Source organism: Balaenoptera physalus (genome assembly GCF_965194825.1).
Source record: "Balaenoptera physalus genome assembly, chromosome: 17".
Classification (NCBI taxonomy): Eukaryota; Metazoa; Chordata; class Mammalia; order Artiodactyla; family Balaenopteridae; genus Balaenoptera; species Balaenoptera physalus.
Genome location: NC_138895.1, coordinates 7,983,964 through 8,009,600, shown reverse-complemented (window position 1 = coordinate 8,009,600; position 25,637 = coordinate 7,983,964). Strand labels below are relative to the sequence as shown.

The following is a 25,637-nucleotide window of genomic DNA, read 5'->3' as shown; positions in this document are numbered from 1 at the left end:
AGGCCAACTGCGGTGTGGGAACGCGACACTCAGCTCTGTCAGTGTTCAGACCTGCAGGGTCCAGGGCCTGTTTGCTGAGAGTGGAAAGAAAAAGGCTACTTCCATTTTATTTGGGGTGGAAATTGTTCCTCTGCCTTGTTTTGCTCTGTTGCAACTTGTTGAATTTTATTCTAGTTAAGACTCATCAAGGGGTAAAAATCTATAGAATCTGAAAGGATATTTATAACAGAAAGTAATCTAAGGATTATTTTTCTTTTTCTCCACTCTTTCTTTATTCAGAAAAAAAATTACATGCAATGTGCTTAGGTTGAAACAGATTTTTACAGTTGAAATCATAATTCTGATACTAAATAGTTGTTTTACTTTGGTCCCTTAATATTTCTGGATGTCTGCTTCCTCAGATAAAAAAATGAGGGGCTTGGAATAGATGAGCTATAAAGACCCTGTTAGATTTAAAAACTTTATGGTTCTTCCAGAGGCTTAATTTATAAGAAATATACACCCCCCCTACCCCAGTCAATCCCAGACAATGGGCTGTTTTTCACAAACATTACTGATATAGCATCTATTTTCAGTTTCTTTTGAAATGGAGAAGAATGTGACACATTTAAAAGCTAGCTCATGAGAATATTACCCTGAATGTATCAATCCTTCTAGTTAATTCTCTTGACAAGGACCATATGATAGAAACCTTTCTTTGCTGTAAAACTAACAGCAGTCTAGACTATATTTGATAATACTGCACATGCACGCTGTAATAGCTCTGAAAAATGATTTCATATTTGTTGCCAATTCAGTTTGCTTGAGTTGAGAAAAAGAAGAAAATTCACTTTCATGTTCATCTGTCCTGAATGACTGAACAGTTAAAAAGACATATGGTTTCTCCAGATCATTCGAAACTATAGCTGTTAATTTCAGCGTAGATTGCTCTTGTGTTGATGATCCAGAAATGATTGCTAGTAAGATAAGAAATTTCTTTTTCAGTTTTAAGAAAATATTCTTCTGTTCACATACATGCTTTCTTAGGATGAATTAAAGGATGTTGACTAGGAAAGACAGGAGACTAACTGAATAATGGAAAGCAGCATTATTTTAATAAATAATTCAGTTCACGGATGTAGTTTCCTAAATTTCATCTATCTAACAGCAATCTGGCTAGTGTCTAACCATTGGTGATAGCTAAAAGAGATAGTAAAAATCTGTTTCCTTAGAGAGGGACAAGGCTGGGAGATATTGGGTAAGCGAGGTCAACGCTTACCCAATATCTTTATATTCACTTTTAGTAACAAAGCTCCTATTCCTGATTAGGGGCAAACACCAGAGTACATATTTTTAATGATGTGTTAGCTTCTAAATGCATAAGTAAAAAAATACCACAAAGTGATGGTACATTAGCCAGTAGACATTCTGCACACAGAGATACTTAAGAGATGCTTTTTAAAAACAAAAAAACCAACCCATCTATACTGATAGTACTTCTCTTAATACTTTCCAATCTCTGATGTCCTTTCTGGGAACACGGCACACATGTGCGCATGCACACACGCACACACACACACCCCCCTCTTGAGTTGTTGATGGTGGGGAAGGAGGACACACCCTTCAGTGGCAGCAGTGGCAGTGCTGAGGGGGGCTGGGAACCCGAGTCACGGCCGGAGCGCCGCAGGAGCACCGTGTGTGCTGTTCCCTTATCTCCGAGGGCAGCTGCAGAACAAGGTACCCAGGAGAGGGGGAGGGCAACACGGGGTGTGAACTGGGGAGCATATCCTCAGCCGCTGCTCAAGGGTGATGCCTCTGTCTCCAGCTCACTTTTGACAGCAGTGATACGGAGAGCGTGTGGAAAGTGAGTGACGGAGAAGAAGACAGTGAGACGGAGGGTGAGGGAGAGAAAATGAGGGAGGGGAGAACGTCTCTCCATGAAGCACGGACGTGGCCTCGGAGAAGGGCGACCAGGCATCCTGGGTTGCCCGTTGTCCTCATATAATTAGAAATAGTGTTCCTTCACTCTAAAAGTGTCGAATATGGATGACAAATTGTTACCCTAGATACAAGCCCCAAATGCCGGTAGCATAACTGATGACACGTCACCAGTCCTGGGGCTCTGAAGGGTCAACCGACGCAGCCAGGGAAGGAAAACTGCTGAGGATTTGCTGATAACTCGGACAAAAAGGGAGAAAATGTCACTGCGTTTTTCCTGTATATTTCTATGATTTGATGGATAGGCTTCTGGCAGCTTAGCAGCTTGGCTGTGTAGAGGTGTTTTTGTATCAAATATTACAGTCTTAAGGTTCCATAAGACTTTCCCCTCATCAAATCTCTCCCACCGTCTCTGTCTGCCTTTTGCTGCTAAGACAGACCCAGTGGTGCTCGTACCCTTGTGTTATCCTTTCCCGTTGAACGTAGGCTGGGATTTTGGAACTTGCTTCTAGCAGGTAGAATGGGGCACAGGTGATGGGATGCCTCTTCCAGGTTAAGTTATAAAAAGACTCTGGATTCCTCCTGGTTCTCTCCCTCTCTCTCTCTCTCTCTCTCTCCCTCTCTCTCTCTCTCTCTCTCTCTTAAACTGGCAGCCATGTCCTGAGCTGCCCTGTGGAGAGACCCACATGGAAAGGAACTGATGTCTCCAGCCACCAGTTACCAGGGACGGAGGTTGCCCATGGCCACATGAGTGAGCGTGGAAGCAGACCCTGCCCCAGTAGAGCCCCAAGATGACAGCAGCCCCAGGTGACACCTTGACTGCAGACTCGTGAGGGACAGAGGCTGGCCCCCAAGCCAAGCCCAGAGTCCTGACCCACAGAAACCGTGAGATGATGTTTTTTAAACTCATATTTTGGAATAATTTATTATGCAGCGATTGATAACTTAGATGGACACCACTTTTGTCCCCTTTCAGGGTTCGTGGATTAGCTTCCCACCGACCACACCCGATTAAAGCAAATCCTATAACTGGGCTATCGCTGAACAAGGTTAACCGAATGTCTGCTGCTTAGTAGGCTTAGTAGGAGGGCAGGGAGTCAAGAGTTTCTGAGGGAAACGGCCACAGCAAGAGGGTGTATATGCATCCTGGAGAATGTGCCCAGGGCAGACCTGGCCTTACTCCCGTCCAAAGTCTCTCACAGTTCGTATCGTCTATGGGAAGACTCCATCTAGACCCCTCACGTGCGGCCACTTCCCCTTCGTATGAGCTGCTCTTCAGCGATGGGGCCCTCATCCAGGCTCTCCACCCGAGACCCCAACCCTTCTAGTCCGTTTCATTTGGGGCTCAGGCCGAGGCCAGGTACATGGAGCTCTCGCTCTTACTTTGTTTGAAGAGTGATGGTTCCACTTCCTGCTGCTGACTCGCGAAACTTTTGGTTGACTCGTTCCACATTTTACTTTGTAGGTTTGAAAGCACAGCTGATGTCATGGATAAATGAGGCCGCCGTTTCTCTCTGATAAGGGCTCTTATCCGGTTTCATTCACTCTTGAGAAGCAACAAAACCTGGTGGTTCAGAGCTTGGCTCTGGATCTCGACTTCCTGGTTTCAGGTTTTGCTCTCATGTTTACCAGCTGTGTGACCTTGGGCAATCTGCTTCACCTCTCTGTGTACCCGTGTACTCAACCAAACATTGGGTAATAATAACTGCTACTGAGCACTGATGACCATGTATCTCTTATTTATTTATTTTTTAAAAAGTTTATTTACTTTTGGCTGCATTGGGTCTTCATTCCTGCGTGTGGGCTTTCTCTAGTTGTGGTGGGCGGGGGCTACTCTTCGTTGCGGTGCACGGGCTTCTCATTGCGGTGGCTTCTCTTGTTGCGGAGCACGGGCTCTAGGCGCGCAGGCTTCAGTAGTTGCAGAGCGTGGGCTCAATAGTTGTGGCTCGTGGGCTCTAGGGTGCAGCCTCAGTAGTTGTGGCTCTCGGGCTTAGTTGCTCCATGGCATGTGGGATCTTCCTGGACCAGGGATGGAACCTGTGTCCCCTGCATTGGCAGGCGGATTCTTAACCACTGCGCCACCAGGGAGGTCCCATGTATCTCTTATTTATAAACACTAGAAATGGTTAGCTATTTTTTTTTTTTAGGAAAGAACTAGAAACTGAGTTTGACTTTTTATTTATTCATTAGGCTGTGCCTAATGTGGGATCTAGTTCCCTGACCAGGGATTGAACCCGGGCCCCCTGCATTGGGAGCGTGGAGTCTTATCTACTGGACCACCAGGGAAGTCCCAAGAGATGGTTAGCTGTTTTACAACGCTGAACAATCAGGAATACATGGGAACAGTCTTGCAGCGCAAGCGTGAGGAAGTTAGCCTGTGCTTACAGGACTGCCTGCTTTCAGAGAACGCGCTGTGAACCTCAGCTCCTATTATCACAATATCATTTGGCACAAATATAAAGCAGTCATTTAAAAATCAAAACACTTTCTTGAGCTCTGACTACTTTCTCCAATTTAAATTTTTGGAAGTTGCCGTGAATTGTGAAATAACCCATGGACATAGAGTGGATTCTTAGAGAGTGGTTCATGACTCAGGTTCCTCAAAAGAAACAAGCCCTCCCTCTGCAAAGCCTTTGGAAGTCATTTGTATTCAAAGAGTGGGGATAAGTCCTGAATTTTTCCAAGAAAAGAGAAATTGCCTATTTAATGGGTGAAAAGAGAACACTACAGAATCATTTATGGAACTTTTGAGGAACTGCAATATGTAAAATAAATGAGGCATTGTGGAAAAGTCAGTTCTGTTAGTCAAAGGAGAGTGTGATTTAAGTTTCACTATTTTTTTAAAAAAATTAATTAATTAATTAATTTTTAATTTTTGGCTGTGTTGGGTCTTCATTGTTGTGCGCGGGCTTTCTCTAGTTGCGGCGAGCGGGGGCTGCTCTTCGTTACGGTGCACGGGCTTCTCATTGTCGTGGCCTCTCTTGTTGCACAGCACAGGCTCTAGGCGCGCAGGCCTCACTAGTTGTGGCGCACGGGCTTACTTGCTCTGCAGCATGTGGGATCTTCCTGGGCCAGGGCTCGAACCCACGTCCCCTGCATTGGCAGGCAGATTCTTAACCACTGCACCACCAGGGAAGGCCCCTAAGTTTCACTATTTTTTATCGAGGAGATGAATCTGGACCCAGTGATGATGCACAGATATCCACAATAACCTCATGTCATACATGCTATTCATAGCAGTAGTTTTCAGTGGACTAAGGACATGTATGTATAGAATGCTTGGTTTATAAGGCCTGGAAATGGATTATCTGTTTTGATAATATATATATTATATAATTATAATATATATATAATATATAATATATATATAATATATATAATATATATATTATATGATAATATATGATATATATGATATGATAATATATTATGATAACATGATAATATATTATATATATATATTTTGGCCATGCTGCGTAGCTTGCAGGATCTCAGTTCCCTGACCAGGGATTGGACCTGGGCCACGGCAGTGAAAGCCTGGAATCCTAACCAGTAGGCCACCAGGGAACTCCTGAGTATATTATATTTTAAAATAATGACAGCAGATCTTAGGCCCTTGAAACTCAAAGTGTGGTCCTTGGACTGCCAGCACTGGCGTCCCCTGGGAGCTTGTCAGAAATGCAGAATATCAGACCCCAAATCAGACCTACTAAATCTGAATCTGGTTTTTAACAAGATCCCCAAAGATCTGTATGCCCATCAAAGTTTTAGAAGCATTTCCTGAGACACATATCAGGTTAAAAGTCAAGTTCTTACGCTGGCCTGGCATAGTGGTAAAAGCATGGAAACTGAAGCTAGCATGCCTAGGTTTAAATCCTGCTTCCACCACCTACAGTCTGAATCAGACAACTTTCTTAACCTCTCAGAGACTCAGTTTTCTCATCTGTAAAATGGGAATGATAACAGCACTACCCTATTGGATTGTTAATTGAATTAACAATTGTAGAATGCTTAGACTGGCATATAGTGCCATATAAGCGTTGTTTAAATACATTTTTCTAAACCTATGTAACAATCAAAAAGTTCTAGAACTTCTTTACACAGTAAATTTATGGACTGATTACCAAGGCCTACCAATTTCTCCACATTCTCGCCATTACAGTGGTCCCTCAGTATCTGCAGGGGATTGGTTCCAGGACCCCTTGCAGACACCAAAATCTGAGGATGCTCAGGTCCCTTATATAAGTATCCAGTCAGCCCTCCATACCCTCGAGTTCTGCATCTGTGAGTCAACGGAGGGTTGACTTACTTCCTTACTCCCCCTTCTGGGCTTCCTCTGAGCCTCACACATATTTCTACTCTGTGCTTAGTGCTCTGAAATGTAGCTATCTATTTATCACTCTGCCCTCTACACTAACTAGGAGCCCTTGGGAACAAGGACTGTATCTTAGTCTTTTTGGTATCCCTCCAGAGTCTGGCACAAGCATCAACAAATGCTTTTAAAGTGAATGAATAGATGTTTGATCACTTTTTTGTCATCTTCTCAAGGCCCAGACATTTGTTTTTCTCATGCATTTTTCTCTTCATATCATTTTAACACCATCAATTGATATTTGTGGAGAACCCATTATATGTAGCTGTATATATTTCTTGGTTTACTAAATACATTTTTGCATTATTTATATTTGCAAGTGGTGCCTGGTAGTCCTAATAATGCAAAACCCAGCAGATTTCTATAACATGATTAGAGCAGGGAAGATTTTCTGCTCTAAGTTTGGCCCCTGTATCCTTCACAAACAGCAGGATGTGACTTCATCCAGTCTTAGCCCCTTTGGACGCATAGTATAGCCTGTATCACGCACCTAGTTATTTAGGCCTAATTAAGGCATACAATCCTATCTTTGAATACTTAAAATACTAGCAAACCAAATACAGCAATATATAACAAGGATTAGACACCATGAGAACTCGGGATTTATTCCAGGAGTGCAAGGTTGGTTTAACATCAGAAAATCAATTAATGAAATACACCATATTAATAGAATAAAAGACAAAAAACTACGTGATCACCTCCACAGACACAGAAAAATATTTGACAAAATCTGCCACTCCTTCATGATAAAAACACTTACCAAATTAGGAACAGAAGGGAAATTCCTTAAACTGATAAATATGTCAAAATCTGTCAACAAGGGTCATACTAAATGATGAAAGACTGAATGCTTTACCCTTAAGACTGGGACTAAGGCAAGGATGTCCACTGTCACCACTTCTATTCAAGTTCACAGTGGAGGGTTGTTGAGGTGGGGGAACGGAAGTGATGCTAATGGGCGTAAGGTTGCCGTGCGGCATGTGGGATCCTAGTTCCCCAACCAGGGATCGAACGAACCCGTGCTCCCTGCGGTGGAAGCGCAGAGTCCTAACCACTGGCCTGCCAGGGAAGTCCCTAAGGTTTCTTTCTGAGATGATAAAAATGTTCTCAACTCAGATTATGGTGATGGCTGTACATCTCTGTAAATACAGTAAAAACCACTGAACTGTACACTTTCAACAGGTAAACTTTACATTACGTATACTTGAATATAAGGGTTAAAAAGTCATTACAATACATAATGACAAATGACAAATGTTGTAACAGCAGCTGACCTTTTCCTAAGCACTGAAGGTGTCCTGGGCAGTGCAGGAAACTATTTAAACACATTATCTCCATAATCACATAAGAGGTAAATGTTGCTATTACATCTTACTGCGTTTTACAGATAGGGAAGGTGAGGCTTAGAAAGTTTAAGTGATCTGCCGAGGTTACACAGCTGGCAATCGTGGGAGCTGGAATTTGGTCCTAAATACTACCAGGCTACACTGTACAGTGAGATTAAAAGGGAAGAATCTTCCAGACTCTACTGTTATTGAACACGTGCTCTGGTCATTAAATATTTATGCCATTACAGTTCTGTGGACTTATACAGACCACTTTTCTTGGTATGAAGTGGGGGCCTGGACTCGTAAAAGGGGGCTCGTGTGAGTCATAAACTGTTCCAGAAGTGGGCTCAGCTGAAACTCAAAGTCACACGTGGGGGATCACACACCCTTTCATTCACCCTACAGCAATGAGAACAGAAGCCCACCCAAATTATCGGCAACACATGCATGCAGGGCAGTAGGATCTTTCTCTCCCTTCAGCTCTTGGGGAGACAGCACAGAGGCAGATGAGCAGCATGGCCTTCTACCTCTTACAAGGCCACCCAGCCCATGGAGAGTGAGCATTCGAGAAGCAGGGATGGAACGCTGGCAGGTGAAAGGGACCGCGGAAGGAGGTTTTCCCTCACGTTACTAAAACGACGGGACACTCGGTGAGTGCTAAAGCACGTGCCTCTTCTGTTCTCTTCTTCCACAGAGGCAAAGGGGAACTCTTTCACCCTCGTGTACGCTCTCTGGCTTCCCTTTTGTGATTGGTCTTGACTTTCAGGGCTCTTGGGCGTTTCTTTTAATGTGTTTAAAAATATTGAATTAGAAGGTGAAAATACGTAGGGCAGGGTGAGAAATCTGAGTTTGCTGGGCTCATCACCACCCATGGTGACACACGGGAACATGACTGCCCAGGGAGCCAGGACTTACCACTGGCCCCCGAAGGCCCTCAATCAGTTTCTTCTGAAAGTTCCTATTAGTGTATTATAATTACAAAAGTAAGACAACTTGTTTTTATAAATTTGATCCTCAATTTCACTTACCTGTTGCTTTCAGAGCCGTCTCCCCATTGTTTCACTCTGGGAAAAACCCAAGTTAACTTCAGGCACTTGAAAAGAGCTATTTATGAGACATCTAAAAGAGAAAACAGAATAAGCTTAGGACAACTTTTAAACAAACCTAATAAAAAATAGGTGCATGGAGGCTTGTATGTATCTTTTTTTTTTAATGAATTTATTTATTTATTTTTGGCTGCGTTGGGTCTTCATTGCAGTGCGCGCGCTTCTCATTGTGGTGGCATCTCTTGCTGTGGAGCACAGGCTCTAGGCGCGTGGGCTTCAGTAGTTGTGGCATGCGGGCTCAGTAGTTGTGGCTCGCAGCCTCTAGAGCGCAGGCTCAGTAGTTGTGGCGCACGGGTTTAGTTGCTCCATGGAATGTGGGATCTTCCTGGACCAGGACTCGAACCTGTGTCCCCTGCATTGGCAGGCAGATTCTTAACCACTGTACCACCAGGGAAGTCTGTTGTACATATCTTTCATAAGAGGTAAGGAGTCACAGAAACAATGACATAAAAATTGTGACCGTGCATAAATCAGCCCAGGTACTGAGGACCTGCTCTGTGCCAGCCAGTTAGCTGATGCAGAACAGATTCACGGGGAAGCCAAAGAAGCTCAGGTCAGGGTCCCTTACTTTCATGGGGTCACTTGCAAGGCCCTTGAAGGCGCTCTGGCAATTTTATATTCTTAATTTTATATTATTATTATTTTTTATTATGAATGTAAAATATTTATTTTTTTTTTTGCTACAAACGAATGTTTATTTAAAAATAATGTTCAGGAATTTATACTCACAGGACATGTTATAATTAACATCCAAAGACAATCAAAAAATATTTCTTGACGATTTATTATATGCTTAGTACTAAAAAGCTCCTAAATCTGTACAGTGTGGGCATTACAAGATTAGAGAGTTGTTTTTGGCTAATGACTATTGTAGAAAAACACTGAGGAAAATTTCAACCATTACAATCAATCAGGTATAATTTTGTATCTCACGAAGGACAGTAGTCATATTTAGCAATAGCCTCACTTATAAAGTGTACTCACTTCAAGGTTGTATTTTGATGCTGTTTCTTTTCCCTTCTCTTCTCGCAAATAACCAACAAGATACAAAGTGCTTCCAATTGACAATCCAAACAAAGGAGGAATCACGGCTAACCATCCAGTCGCTAACATTTGTGAAAGGCAAACTGCCAACTTCCCCAAAAGGAGTAAAGTTGCTCCCTCTGACCACCTTATTCCATGAAAAGAGTGTACTCTGACTTCTAAGATGGATTTTTAAAATTCAGTAGAAAGATTCTGGAGAGTCATTTTATTGATGTATAACATAACATAAGGAAGAGTGGACAACTGTGAATTATTCTTCCAGAAGAGCAGGCCCCGCCCTCAGACTGTATAAGTCTCAGTCCTACAACACCCGTGTCAGCCTCTGCTTGCCCTTGCTTCTATAGAGGGTCTTCTCCCTCTTCCTCTCTCTCACCCTTCCTGTGGAAGCAGAGTTTGCTTACCCAACGCCTCCCTGAGTTCTGAGTGATTTTTGGCATCCAGTTTGCATTTTGATAGAGGCATAAATGATACGATAGTCATTTCCTGAGGTTGGAATAATGTACTCAAATTCTCAACATTAAATTTAAAAGGCATAAATGTAGGAAAAAAATCTAGCATCTGAGTTATAAAATAAAAGGTATTCGGTAGGGGAAACTTAGCTAGAGTATCATCTGTGAAGAAAAGAATGAACGTTTTGTTTCTGTAGTGCTAATGAGCTCGTTAGAAAGTTTTGGAGTTAGGAGATGTGGAGTAGCGAGGCAAGCAGAGAGGACCCCACCGTGCTCAGTGCCCATCCGCTGCGTTATCCTATGCGCTGGGAATCCTATTTCAGGAGTGTTAAAACATAATTTTCAGAAAGGTAAACTCACAAAAATAAAATGAATATGTGTCAAATATTTTATTTAACTCATTAATTAAAATCCACTTAGATGTGTTTTTGACTTATAGAGATTTATATTCTCTGCCAGACAAACTTCATTTGCATTGCCACGAACAGGAATCATTTGCACTGCTATGGGCATACGACATTTGTGTTGTTACCCATTTTCTATAACTTAAACTCTATCCCTGCAGATTTGGAAAATAGCCTCGTCAATCAAGTGAAAGTACTCACCCCTTTGAAATTAGATAAGCCCAGAGGGTCTGGTAACAATGCCCTGAGCTCCAGAAATCACTTTGGCCCTTTTCCAGTACGTGGACCATGTTTCCTACACGAGGGATATTTCCAAAGAGGAGCATGCTTAACAGAGAGTAACTGTGAAAGCAGAAGCTCTTGAAATCACGCATTATGTGGACAAGTGATGGTACAGGGGATATTTTCAGCCTAGCAAACACAAAGACACATTGTTGACAGTGATTCAAGTTATAAAATACTGAAGAGTTGTCATGAAGCAAAAGGTTATCCTTGGGACTTCCCTGGTGGTGCAGTGGTTAAACTGCGAGCTCCCAATGCAGGGGGCCTGGGTTCGATCCCTGGTCAGGGAACTAGATCCCACATGCATGCTGCAACTAAGAGTTTGCATGCCACAACTAAGGAGCCCGCCTGCCACAAATAAGACCCAGTGCAGCCAAATTAAATAAATAAAATATTAAAAAAAAAGGTTATCCTTATTCTGTGTAGTTCTGGAGGTCAGAACTAGGGTAAAGGAAAAAAACAAAACGGCAAACAAACAAACAAAACAACCGAAAACAAACAGGAAGTTACAGCAAGGCAGATCTTAATTCAATATACATGACAGACCTGTTCAGAAGGTTCTCTTGTGGATTCCTCGCCATTGAAAATATTTAAGCAGAGGTTATATAACTTTCTATAGGAATTCTGTGGAGTGAATTTTTACATTTTTAAGAAGCTTGGTCTAGAGCAGTGTTGTCCTATAGAAATATAATGCAGCTCATATGTAATTGTAAATTGTCTTATAGGTGGATTAAAAATTTTAAAAAAACCGATTAAATTGATTTTAACAGTACACTTTGTTTAACCTGATATTCCAATTCATTATTATTTCACCATGTAATCAATATAAAAACATTAGTGAAATCTTTTAATTTTTTTTTTTTTTGTACTATGTTTCTGAAATTCATTGTGAATTTTACACTTAACTACACATCTCAGTTTGGACTAGCCATGTTTCAAATGCTTGATAGCAACTTGTAATTACCTTACTGGACAGCACAGGTCTAAGACCACCGGTTCCCAAACTTTAGCCTGGAGGACTTGTTAAAAAATGATTGCTAGCTGTAGCCTCAGAGGTTCTGATTCGGTGAGTCTGGAGTGGAGCCCAGAAATTTGATTCCTAACAATTTCTCAGGTGATGTGATACTGCTGGTCCAGGACCACACTTTAAAAACCACTGGTTTACACAATGTTCATTGCAGCTCTGTTTATAATAGCCAGGACATGGAAGCAACCTAAGTGTCCGTCAACAGATGAATGGATAAAGAAGATGTGGCACATATATACAATGGAATATTACTCAGCCATAAAAAGAAACAAAACTGAGTTATTTGTAGTGAGGTGGATGGACCTAGAGACTGTCATACAGAGTGAAGTAAGTCAGAAAGAGAAAAACAAATACGGTATGCTAACACATATATATGGAATCTAAAAGAAAAATGGTTCTGAAGAACCTAGGGGCAGGACAGGAATAAAGACGCAGACATAGAGAATGGACTTGAGGACAAGGGAAGGGGGAAGGGTAAGCTGGGGCGAAGTGAGAGAGTGGCACGGACTTATATATACTACCAAATGTAAAATAGATAGCTAGTGGGAAGCAGCCGAATAGCACAGGGAGATCAGCTCAGTGCTTTGTGACCACCTAGAGGGGTGGGATAGGGAGGGTGGGAGGGAGACGTAAGAGGGAGGAGATATGGGGATTATATATATATATATGTATAGCTGATTTCCTTTGTTATAAAGCAAAAACTAACACACCATTGTAAAGCAATTATACTCCAATAAAGATGTTAAAAATATATATATATGGAAATTGAAAGAAAAAAATAATACAGGATACAAGAATATCTGAGACTCATGAAAGAATCTGATAAAATTGATTAAATCCAGTTTATTCTGAAAAAAAAAAAAATAAAAACCACTGGTTTAGACAAACCTAAGATATTTACACATAAGCCAAAAAATGCTTCTCTTGATAATGGATATGCGTGTTGGATATTTGTTTCGTGTTTTTGTGAGATAATGGTGTTTGTTCAGGGAAATTAAGACTTTCAGGGTGGACTCCAAAGGATTCTGCCTTCCTCAGTCTTTGTTAAAGTTTCTTCTATTATATCTTTATCTCATTCTTGAGCACCTAGCGTTTTATTTGCTTTTGACTTCCAACAGAAGGTTACAGATTTTGAGAATATGTAAACATTAACATAAGAATAAGTCAAAAGTGGAGTTTCACATTGTTGTATTCTTATAAAGGGCATTCAGTGCTGGGACACGATTTTCCAATGTGTTAGACCCCAGAGGCATCAATAGCCCTATTTTTCTTTTGCAACATACCCATTGGCTATTGAACCCATGAATTTATCTAAATCTTTCAGAAAACTATAGATTTTTAAAACTATAGCATAATTTTTCAAAACTTGTTAATTGTACAAAATAGACTTTCTTTTAATTTTTCCTAAAATTACATCTTCTAATCTCCAAAAGGAACTTTCTTAATTTTATTATTCCAGAAATTGGCAAATACATCTATAACTAATTTACTGATGCCACATCATTTCCCAACTAGAATGCATCTAGGTATCTCCTTGGGAACTTCAGTTAGGGTTTTGCCCATTGGTGCTTATCCAATGGTTTTATCCATCAATATCCATCAGGTATTCCTTTTTCAACTTATGCTGTCAAAACTCATATTTCTTGCACAAGTTTTTTGGTTTGGCCCCTCAAAGATCATCAGTTAGTGCCAAAGCAGTTATGAAAAGGAAAAAAAAGGGAGGAGGAGTTATATTTCCGTGTACTGGAAAAGGAGACAGGTCTGGGTAGTCTTGGTAGCCAAGAAGACAAAAGTTTCTTCTTAGTAGATACAAAGAAACACAGACTCTTACAGAGAAACAAAAGTTTCTTCTCCTTAGGAAGTTCTGGAATACAGCAGGGACCACTTTCTCACAGTCATCACAAATGCACATGGTTTCCATCAACTCCAAATACAAATGGGCTTGGATGTGCTCACCGGTCGGGGCAGCAGGTTCTCATCAGGCTTCTGTTACAGAGGGAAGCTTCTCCAAGCTGGGGCAATTCCCAAGGAGGACAAAAATCAATGGTTTTAAAAGATAAAATGTAGAGACTTTCAAAATGTAATAAAATTTTATGGAGCGTTCCATAAAAAAGAACTGATTTAGATGTATTGTGGCTTAGAAACTCTGTGTAAGAATAGGACTTTGACCTTCAAAGTGTGCAGTATATGAAACAATACAGTTCAGTTATTTTTGCCTGGAAGTGTTCTGAATCACTCTTTGCAGACCCAGAATGTTCATTTTAGAGTCAAATTATGGACTTTCCAAAACATTTGTTCTAGGTTATTTTTAAAATGATTAAAATCTGGTCATGTGCATTAGTCAACAAGCATTATTTTGAGTACCTGACTCTTACTAGGTCCTGGGGATTCCAAGACGAATAATATGTAGTCACTGTTTTTTGAGAGCTTATACTCAAGTGCTGGAGAAAGATATGGAAGCAATGATTATGGTGCAAATGCTTCCAGAATAGCACCTGCTTTGGCAAACTGTGGGAGGTGGGAGGAAGCCTACATAGGGAGGAAGAACTTGAGCAGAGTTTTGTAGATAGTCAGGGGCTAAGAAGGGCTGAGGAGGGGGAACAGGAAGATGAACAAGAGGAGTTCTCCATTTGTGTGGAGAAAACACCACCTGCAATGTGAAATACACGGTGTATCTGGGGACCAGAAAGTATCTGGTGTTGTAGGTATAGAAGAGGTTGATTCAACCCAGCTGAGATCAATTCTGTGTGCAGCGCGTGCACGGGAATTTAGAGAGCATAGAAGAGTCAAGATTGAGAGAATCTAGGAGGGGTAACAGCTAATAGGGAATCGGCAACAGTCCGTAAGAAACGGTAAGGTCTAATTAGCTAACATCTTGGTACTATACTGTGTATATCGGTAGGGATCTAATACCTTTTGAATGTCAAATGCCTTTCTGAAAGACAGATTTTAGCTTGTCAGTGATCTGTCAGCAGGTATTTACTGGTTGTCCAACATGCTTCTTGAGTCACAACATTCTATTATTGGAGTAATGGAAGCCATACTATCTTTCAAGTGAGCAGCAGATTGTGTGCATATCCTAATTTCATCACTCCTTGTTTCTTTCATTTTGGGGAAGTTATATAAACTCCCTGGGCCTCAGTTTCCTCGTCTGTCAAATAGTGGTAATAAAACTTACATCACAGAGTTGTCACAAGGATTAAATGAGTAAATAAGTCCAGCAGTATTTGATTCATACTTGTTGCCCAAACTGTGCTCATTTCCAGCCCTAACTCCTTCCCCTGCTTTGGTGTGAAGTGTGGTTTTCCCATGTCTGCTTACAGGATTAACATTGATTGGATTTATTTAAATAACATTTAGAATTTTTGGCATCTCTGGTTCACATACTTTGAGCAATCTCACAAATATGCAAATCATAAAGACATTCCTGAATACGAATACAACAACAGTAACATTAATAACAGCAAGATGGACAGTATTCAAACTAAATGATGACAATAATCAAATTAACTCAAAGATAAAATGATCTAAGAAAATAGCCAGGTCATATACACCAAATGTCAGTTTCTTATATTACAACAATAATAATTACACTAATAATTACACTATTTGAGTGCTTATTAGTGGCAGATACAGTCCGTTTTGCTATAATGTGATACATGTGTTCCTAAAAAACACTGTGCTATGAAAAATTGGCAAAAACAGCCACAGGGCTTCTGGGAAAAATGGGATTAGGGGCACAACACTCAAACCCTTCATCAGTGACACATTTAAAAAAAAACCAAAGGAATGGAATAAAATGGTAGCAGCTTTTACACACTTCAAAGGTTAAGAAATGCATAAATGCTAAAATAAGTGCAGCATTTTAACTTGGAAAAGACCTGATGTTTGCTTGTGGAAGTGTTTGCAGCTTGTGACTTACTGTGAAGGGGTGGAAGGAGGGTCACCTGAAGCCTGATGGAGAATTGTCACGTCAGACGTAGCTGGCCGACGTCTGAGTGTGTGCGTGTGTGCACATGTGTAGTCCCCGCATGACTCAGGTCAACTGGGTGCAGCTTTTTCTGCTTCCGTCTCATGTTTCTCACAGACAAGAAAGTGGCCTGAGCAAACAGGGAAGTCTTGGTGTGCTCAAATTGTTCCCTGATACATCAATTGCATTGGAACAAATTTGCATTTTCACAACAAGCATCCTAGTAGAACTGGCTCTTCTAGTTCAGATGCATTATCTATATGAATTTAGGTAATCTTCTCAACACCGCTTTTGGTCTGGTACCATTATCGTCCTCATTTTATTGATGAGGAAATCGAGGCAAAGAGAGCTTAAATGACTTCATCAAGATGAAACTTTTTAAGCAACAAAGCCATTATACTAAACCACCTTCCAACATAGTGGATTATGCTAACGATAATAATCCACTTAATAGGATATGTATTTCCATCAGACTTTTGATAATTCTTTATATCTGATAATTATTGTGTCTCACCTAAATCTCTCATGTTGTAGTTTTAGTCTATTTCTGTTATCTCCTTTGTCAAGTTGGGGACTATCAAGCTATAATGTTGTATGTTACTGCCCCTTAAATAATTAAGGCCCAGTCGAAACTAGTGCAGTCAGTCTGGTTTAGTACCTTGTGTGTACTCAGCACCATGCTAACCTCTTTCTTCCATCGTTGAAAATTATGCTAAAAGTGATGGTTAGTGAAGCCCAATCAATGGGGTTCCTACCATAATGTCAACATGTGTGCTCCAATAGCATTAGGAATGTTTATTGCTTTGTGTATTTCATTAGTGTCCCTGGTTCCTCCTCATTACACAAACTCTTTATGAAATAGAAATATTTAATATAAAACACCCTGAAGGCTTTCTGTTTTTTGAGGAGTAGCGTGTTAGATGGCTAAGGAGGTACTTAATTTATATCCCATTGAGTGCTGGTTGCAAATGTGAACGGATGAATAACTAATGACACTTTGAATGGGATGTTGTTACAATAGTGGCTAAAACCTGACTCTAAGGTGAGAGGTGGGAAAGGGGTATGGAATAAGTGTTGTCTGTAGAGCTGGTTAGACCTGGTTAACTCCTGTACTTGTTAGCTGTGTGAACATGGGCAAAGCACTTAATTCTCTGAGTTTCAGTTTCCTCATCTATAAAAAAATACCTTTTATCATATTATTATGAATTAATGAGTGAAATCACATTACACACATAATGCATAATAGCAAATTTTGATTAGCAAATCAACCAATGAGAGGGACCCTGCAGTCCATCAAGAGACATCAAATCCTGGGACTTCCCTGGTGGTCCAGTGGGTAAAACTCTGTGCTCCCAATGCAGGGGGCCCGGGTTCAATCCCTGGTCGGGGAACTAGATCCTGCATGCATGCTGCAACTACAAGTCCGCATGCCACAACTAGAAAAAAGATCCTGCATGCCGCAACTAAGAACTGGCACAGCCAATACTAAAAAAAGAAAAAAAAGAGAGAGAGAGAGAGAGAGATCAAATCCTGAGTTGTTAGTCTGAGCAGGGCAAACCTGAGGTTGAAGCAGAGGCTAAGACAAACAGAAGGACAGAGAGGGGAGAGGTCAGAGGAGCAACAGAGATGGACGAATGCATGGCTGCAGAGTAGGGTTATTTGGGAGCAAATCTCTTCAACATGGGATTCCAGCCACAGATTCCCTTTTCTATACCTAAGCAAAGTCTTTTTTTTTTTTGCCACTCCACACGGCTGGTGGGATCTTAGTTCCCCAACCAGGGACTGAACCAGGGCCACGGCAGTAAAAGCGTGGAGTGCTAACCACTGGACCGCCAGGGAATTCCCACAGCTGGATTGTTATGTTTGGAAATGGGATTCCAAGAGCAGAATAAAAATACCAAATTTCATCAAATCCCCAAAGCAGAGTCTTAAAGTTATACACAGAATGTACAACATAAAGAGTGAACCCTAATGTAATCTATGGACTTTAGTTAATAATAATGTATCATCAATATTGGCTCATCAGTTGTAACAAATGTACCACACGAATGCAAGATGCTAATAATAGGGGAAACTGGGCTGACATGAGGGGGTAGGTGGCAACTGTACTTTCTGCTTAATTGTTTTGGAACAAAAACTGCTCAAAAAATAAAGTCTATTAATTAAAAAAAAGTTTCAGTTTTGTATGGCTCTTTCCCCAAGCTTCCTTTCTTAGCTTCCTTGACCCTTCCATTTTTGACCCTCTTGGCTCCAGCTGCCAAGACGGGTCCAGCATACCTCCCTGTTTGCCCAGAGGCAGGATGCATTAGAGCTGCAGTATGCATTTAAATTGCTGTCTGGTTCTTAACTGTTTTACAACCCACATTCTCCTGGTTGTGGAGACAGAGCATATTGGCTGAGTTCACCAACTCTGCAGGCAGTCAGTTTGGCAGTTCTGAGCACAGGTTCTAAGAGAGGCAGATCTCAGGTCACCCACCGCCTCTGTCTATGGCCACCGACAATCTCATCTGAACATGGAATGATATTATTAAAGCTCTTATGAGACTTAAAGGAGACAATCTATGGGGAATGCTTGACATGGTGCCTGGGACACAGTGCTGTTTCAGTTCTTTATGCTGCATAATTAACCACCCCAAAGCTTAGTGGCTTAAAACTATGATTTATGATTTCTCACAATTCTGTGGGCCAGGAATTCAGGCAGGTCTCAGACGGACAATCTTTCTGCCCCACACACTGTCGGGTGGAGCCGCTCACCTGGCTGCATTCGGCTGGCGGCTAAGCTGGGCTGGAAGGTCTCAGTCACCTGTGCCTCTGTGCTGCTCCAGGTGTTGTCACGTGGCTGGCTTGGGCTTCCTCACAGCATGGCGGGCTTGGGGTGGTAGAGTTTCTTCCATGATGACTGGTTCCTAAGAGCAAAAGAGGAATTGGCCAGCCCTCTTAGAGGCGAAGCCCCAAACTGGCCCAGGGTCACTCTACCGCCGTCTACTGGACAAAGCAAGTCACAAAGCCAGCCCTGATTCAAGGGAAGGGGAACCAGCCTCCCCTCTCATGTGCCTACAGGACAGGAATTACAGCAGCCATCTTTGGAGACAACTGTAGTGCCCAGATATTATTTTCCGATGAATTGGCTTTGCCATTTTGCACAACAGGCATAGCGCATCTCCTACTGCCAACAGCATGTTGTAGGGCACAGTGAGGCATCCCAGTTGCTGTGGGAACTGAAGTATGAGTCAGGCCAACAGCCTACTCTAACTTGGCCATTGCATCGTTTCTTCATGTCAAGAGGGCTCAAAACATTTTTTTTTTAAACCTATTTTTTTTGTTGTAAAGGTCTCTGTATTCTTGAGGATAATTTTTTTTTTTTTTTTTTTTTTTTTGGCCATACCGCTTGGCTTGTGGGATCTTAGTTCCCTGACCAGGGATTGAACCCCAGCCCTCGGCAGTGAAAGCACAGAGTCCTAACCACTGGACCGCCAGGGAATTCCCTCAATACATTTTTAGTATTGTTGTTCTGTCAACAGTATGTACCTGCCTATCATTTACTTTGTACTTTATTTCACGTCATGAGAGTATTTTGAGACTTAAAAAAAAAAATCACTAAAACAGAGACATACTATTTAAAGGTGTCATTTTGCCCTTTTACTAACACCACAGAAAGCCTTCTATTACCACAGAAAAAGAAAAACTTGATCAAAAAGTGAACCCAGGCTGGCTTCTATATTCAAGTTTTTGCTGTTTGGTTTTCCTTTTCACTGGAATATCCTTCTTACCTCGCTTCCTTCACCCTTCTGTGGGCAAAAGAACACTTATTTATCTTTTAAGACCCAGCTCACATGTCACTTCCTTTACGAAGCCCCTATTGACACACCTGGCATCAAGTAAACTTGATCACTCCCTTTTCCGTGGTCCCACTGCACCCTGAAAGCTTCTACCTTAGCAAACGTAACTTTTATTGCACTAATATATTGGTAAAGGCTGATCAGGTGGCACATGGAAGCTAAGTCCTAAGTCCTACCATGAGGGGCTGCAAAGAGAAATGAGAGGAACCTCTTGCCCTAGAGCAGCTCATTGTCTATTGGAGGAGGTTATACAACACGTACTTCAAACACAATCTTCATTTCAGGGCTAGAGATCTACACAGATTTATTATGAATGCACTTTAACCACTTGAGTGGGCGATTTCCTTTGGTAAAACACTAGGAAGGCTCCCTGCATAAGGTTTTGCCTGTTATAACAATAGATTGTGGAGCCATCAATATAATGGTCTCAGACATCCCAGATTCAGCCTCTGTCATTTTGGTGCTGAAGGGGGCACTGGGCCCCAGACATAACTGGTGTGATCTCAGAGAAGTGAAGAGAGCTATGGCCCATGTCTACTGGAGGAGATGGGGGGGTTTCCATGGATAAGGGCTTTCTCATGGTGTGGTGAGGTTGTGAGGATCCCAGTTAGGGCCAGGGCTTCGAAGAAGTTTGCAAGGCAGAGATAAGGGCACTGCTTTAGGCGGTTTAGTTTCCTTACAGGTCAGAGAGGTACTTTTACTTTGAAAAAAAGACAGGTGCAAAGAAGCATTTGAGCCAAGGAAGATTACCCTTGAACTCATCTTTACCTGAATGGCTACTGTAACAATCAGCTTTTGCTAGGTTATGCTGCTGTAACCAACAGCCCTGAAACCTCAGTGCCTTATCAAGCAAAGGTTTGTTTCTCACTGACATAATAGGTTGACTCTGGGGTGTCTGTAGTTCTGCTCTCTGCATGGTTTTTATTCCAGGAGCCAGACTGACTGAAGAAGCAGTGCCTTTCTTGGACGGGGTCATTTTGGGGCAGAGAGACAAATATGGCGGTGGAACCACAGAGTAACTCCTAAAGCTTCTATTGGGAAGTGGTGCATGCACTTCTACTGATATTTAATTGGTCAAAGCTGTGAAGTACAATCTCACAGAGAGGGCCAGAGAATGACAGAAAAGATACATATGAACCTTCAAGTTGCGAACTTTCAAAGATGCAAATGTACGTTCCATCCATATCAGGCATGAGTGAAATTGCAGCTTGCCCACTGTCTCTTATTGCTGACGATCCTTCAGCTCTATCATCTCCCACCTCCTCTCCCTCCTCCAGCCAGTAACTCTTCCTGCCTGTTCACTTGACACCAGCCCCTGGATGCCAGCTGTTGTACTGTGCTACTGTACTTTCCAAGGTACTGTACTGTAAGATTAAAAATGTTTTATTTTTTGTTTTTGTTTTTTTATGTATTATTTGCGTGAAAAGTATTATAAACCTATTACAGTACAGTACTATATAGCTGATTGTGTTAGTTGGCTACCTAGGCTAACTCTGTTGGACCAATGAACAAACTAGACTTACGAACGCGGTCTCAGAATGGAACTCGTTCATATGTAGGGGACTTACTGTACAATCTTCCACAGCTACACTGAACCCAAAGACTAAAAGCTGATGATTCTGAAGATAAGAGACCAAGAAGAGGTCAAATAAATTAGGTTGATGAATGCTACTTGAAACAGGCAAAATAAGAGATTAATCTGTTGCAGAAAGAAATATGAAAGAATCAGAACTTGCCTACTAAACAAAGCTTGAAACCTTCAGAAATCAAAATGTATACAGTGAGGAAAATTTTGACATCTATATTGACAAAACAAATATCAGATTAGCGAACGTAACAACCAGAGAAGCGTCTTACTTCAGACGTGAGCCCACTGAAGCACACATTTTTTGAGTATCGCGGATGGGTTTCGGCAGGTCACAGAAGGCTCTCAGAGAAGAAAATGGATCTATGACAAGCACTTTCATGATTCAGCATCATTGGTCATGCCAGTAATTGTACTCCCTCACTCACTGCTCACCAAAATATCCTACTCATCTTTTTTGGTGGGCCTCAAATGCTATCTTTTCCCAGAAACCTTCCTGGATCATTCCCTTGTATGTGAATCGCGTCTTCCTTAGATGGTGATGGTACTTGCCTCTCTATTTAACATACTGCCTTTATTACACTTAATTATCTCCTCTCACCTCCTCACTCCCAAGACAACTGTAAATTCTTTAAGGGCAGAAACAGGATTTTATTCATTCTGGGGTCTCCCACAACAGAGCGGTGCACACAAAGGAACACAGTTCATTGTTGGTGAAGTTCAGAAATTGACAATCTGGTTCGAAGCTACTTGACATGCAAATATTAGCTCCATCCTTGAGGTGTTCCTAGAGCACAAGGTGCGCACGAGAAGAAGGTTAATGATTGTTTATGACGACTCTAGGGCCCAAACTCACCAGTACAGTAAGAAAGCCTTGGGAAGGTAGATAAAGGGTAAGAAAAGATTGGGAGAAGAGGGCTGTGTAAGTGCGCGGTGCTGTGATATCTAGATTAGTTTGCTCCTTTTAGGTATTTCTATTTCTCTTTTCTTAGTATCGGATAGTAATTAGTTACATATATCTTAGTTTTAATAAATTGTTTTAGGACGTGGTTTGACCTCAGTGATGCAAACGCTAAAAGCGAGCAATATACAGTTAATTTAAGGAATTATCAATAAAAATGATATTAGGTTGAAATGCATTAAAATTATACGGAGGGATATGTGTAGTACTTATATCCATAATATAGAGCATGAATATTTTTAGACTGATATTGGATTTAGGTGTGCTTGTTCTATCTTGTAAATCAAAGCAATGGCCTATATCTTTGATCTGTGTGTTTAGGTTTTATGGCGACAGATATCTTATAATAACTAGAAATAGAAACTCCACCTTTAGTGATAATATAGTACAGCGATCAGAGAAGAGAAGGTCTTAAGGTGCTGTTAATTAGCAGAATTCTGAAGCACACAGTCTCAAAGCAATTAAGCCTGTTAATTGAATATTTGGACGCATGGTGGAATAGCTCATATGTTGCTTGCTGGGCAGGTATCCTAGGCTTGCAGAGAGGAGTTACATTACACACATGATGTTGAAAAATTCACAAAGAACAAATATGGGTAAACATACGTTTGTCTAGTAGCTAACTGTATTTATGAATGGTGATACATCGTGGGCTATATGCAAAATTGTCTATAAGTTGCAAAATTCAGCATTAACAATTCAGTCTTTCAGCCTATCTGTTGTAGATACGGCGCACCATTTACTCATGGAAAACTGAGCTTTTCCCACAAGATTTTGCTGTCCTCTGGTTTGGTAAACATCTCTATAATTCATCTGATCCTTTAAATGAAATTGGTGGTCACACAGTGGTTGCAATCTAGCATCTCTGCAGGTTTGGGGGCAATGGGGAATGGACACTGCTGAAGAGCTCAAGGTCACAAAGTGATCTTGTTCTCAAGATCCTGCCTGGGTTCCATGAGTTGCAGCATTTGATGAATGTGTGAACCTACTTCTAAAAAGAAAGTCGGTTGAAATTTTCAAGACTGTGAACAAGTTTTCAAAAACGTTAAAAGAAATAAAATGTTCCTTTTAGAAGAACTTCAGTGGAAAGTGGTTAATATTTTGGGCAGTGCTTATTATTTTTAAAGGCTATATCTTTAGGGTAGACCTCTGTTTCTGTCAATCCCAGGCTTACTGGGGTGCAGAGGAGGGAGGGTCTCCACTAAAGAATACCAAAAGGCAGTGAGTGAAGAATGAATTTAGTCTCTCTCAAACTGTGTATCAGTCCTCTGAATGGTGGACTTTCTGGTCTCTGTGTTAAGGTGAAAGAGAAATTACAAGAATGCTTGAAATCCTCAAAGCTAAAGGTGACCAATAGCTTTTATCTATTTTTTTTTTTTTTTTAGCTTTTATCTATTTTGCTAAACATTCCAGAAAGTGGCAGAATTGGTTGAGTCCGCCCCCCCCCCCCGCCCCCTTCAGTCCCAATCCATTTTCCGGAGAAATTTCTAATAGCTCATAAAGTCGCTTTTTACAAAAGTGGAGGGCTGAGTAGGCAGTGAGGGCTAGGAACACAGAAATTAAAAATCTCCAAAGTGAGCATCTCCATCCTTACAGGAGGAATTAATCATTCATAAGGATGGTATCATTTAGGAACCCGCTATTCAAACTGCTAACATTTTGGTGCACATTAAAAAAAATCTTACCTAAGGTCCAAATCTGAGCTTACTATGCACACAGACCTTCTAAAAATGCGGGGTTAACCTGCTCTGATTTAAAAGCTCTTGGAACAGGGGGTTGAAGTCATTCACCCTGGATTGAGAAGCATATTCAAGAGGTGACTCTTTGGATCAGGAAAGTTCCCGTTTGTTATGTAATGTGTGCATTTCATTATTTACACGATTTCACCAGGTGGTTGGGAGCTGTGTACACAGTCAGCTGCGCCCGAAGTTTTAAGCCAGGCTTAAAACTAAAACTAAACAGCCTTTCTTTACTATCTTTCACTCCTCTTGCCTTTTTTTTTTTAATGGAAAAATTTCCCTAAATTTCCTCTCTAGATTAAAACAATTTTTTTTTCCTTAAGCGTTTTTAGGAACTATACTTTTCCTGGAAAATTTTCCATAATCGTTTCCGCTGGTCTCTAAGGATGAATTAAAAAGTAAATATTCAACGACTAAGATTCGGAGCGGGAAACTTTTTTTTGTTTTGGTACAAGGTTCCCCAGCCTTCTCTTTACTCTTATCCGGGGCAATTCGTGTCTCTTCTCCCCGACCCCTTTCTTTCTTTGTGGTATTTCCTGGAATAAGATGACACTAAATTAGGGTAGGAAGCCCCTGGCCTAGGCCCTACGCACCGGGGTTGGGCGCGGGAGGCCGAGCGTGCGTGCGTGCGTGTGTGTGTGTCTAGGGGTGGGTTCTTCTGCTTCCGTGGGTTCGGCCCGGAGCCCCGGGGCCTTTTCGTGCGGTCCATCCCGGGCCCCCGCCTGAGCGCAGGGGGCGGTCCCTCCCGTGCCAGCCACGCCCCGGCCGAGTTTATAACTCGCCTGATCGCGCTCTCGGAGCCGCGGCTTCTCTCGCGCTCCTGCCGGACTCGGGCACGCCCCCCCACCCCCCAACCCGGGCCGGCCGCCCGACGACTCCCGCCTTGCGCCCCTCGCGCTCGCACGCGCGCTCACACCCACGTTGCCCTTCGCCGCACGCGCTCACACTCATTCTCGCGCGCTTGCCTCACACACGCGCGTTCCCACTCGCGGGAGCGCTCCCACTTGCACGCGCGCTCCCACCGCCCCGTGCGCCCCCTCGCGCGCTCCCCCTGGCGCTCCGGAGCGCTAGCCTCGCAGAGGCGCAGGCACCTCAGGCGAGAGCGCCGAGGGGACCCACGGCCTCCCCATGGCTGACCTGAGCTTCATCGAAGATTCCGTGCCCTTCCCGGAGAAGGAGGAGGATGAGGAGGAAGAGGAGGAGGGTGTGGACTGGGGCTACGAGGAAGGTAACCGGCCGCGAGTCGGGAGGCTGGCGCCGCTGGTGTCCCGCTGCTCTGGCGCGCTCGGCGCGCCCCGCGTCCGCTCTTTCCCGCGTGCGTCCCCGACACTTGCCCACGCCGCCGGCCGGTTTCGGGGCACCAGGCGCTCCGGGGAGAGCGGGGGTGCCCGCCACCTGCGTTCGCGTCGGGGAGCCCGGCCTTGCCGCCGGGCAGCGGTTGGCACCTGCCGCGGTCCGGAGGGCGAGCCTGAAGGCTGCGGCGGTGACATTTCCGTCTTGCGAGTAGCGAGAAGAGCCGCGCTGTGCTGTACTCAACACCTTGAGAGTACAGCGTTAGTGAAACTATTAGTTTCTTTTTTAAAAAAATTTTATTGGCGTATAGCTGATTTAGAG

At 42.3% G+C, this 25,637-nt stretch overlaps 1 protein-coding gene and 1 long non-coding RNA gene across 5 annotated transcripts in view; one reads left to right on the top strand and one right to left on the bottom strand.

Annotated features, from left to right (window-relative positions):
* The window catches only part of CA8 (carbonic anhydrase 8), a 132,450-nt gene that overhangs the window by 19,844 nt on the left and 86,969 nt on the right, over nucleotides 1–25,637 (top strand). For 2 of the 4 annotated variants that reach the window (XM_082433090.1, XM_082433089.1), the window contains exon 4: nucleotides 2,571–2,724. In XM_082433090.1, coding sequence (XP_082289216.1) covers nucleotides 2,709–2,724 — 16 coding nt within the window. In that variant the 5' untranslated portion in view covers nucleotides 2,571–2,708. Of the gene's footprint in view, nucleotides 1–2,570; nucleotides 2,725–24,816; nucleotides 25,252–25,637 lie in introns of those variants that run through there. The other 2 variants (XM_082433091.1, XM_082433088.1) reach the window with 2 other exon arrangements.
* Nucleotides 5,379–25,295, bottom strand: LOC309646610. The gene is made up of 3 exons (XR_014255465.1): nucleotides 25,161–25,295; nucleotides 18,654–18,805; nucleotides 5,379–8,736 (listed from the first exon to the last, which is right to left on the bottom strand). It is a non-coding gene; the product is annotated as an uncharacterized lncRNA (long non-coding RNA).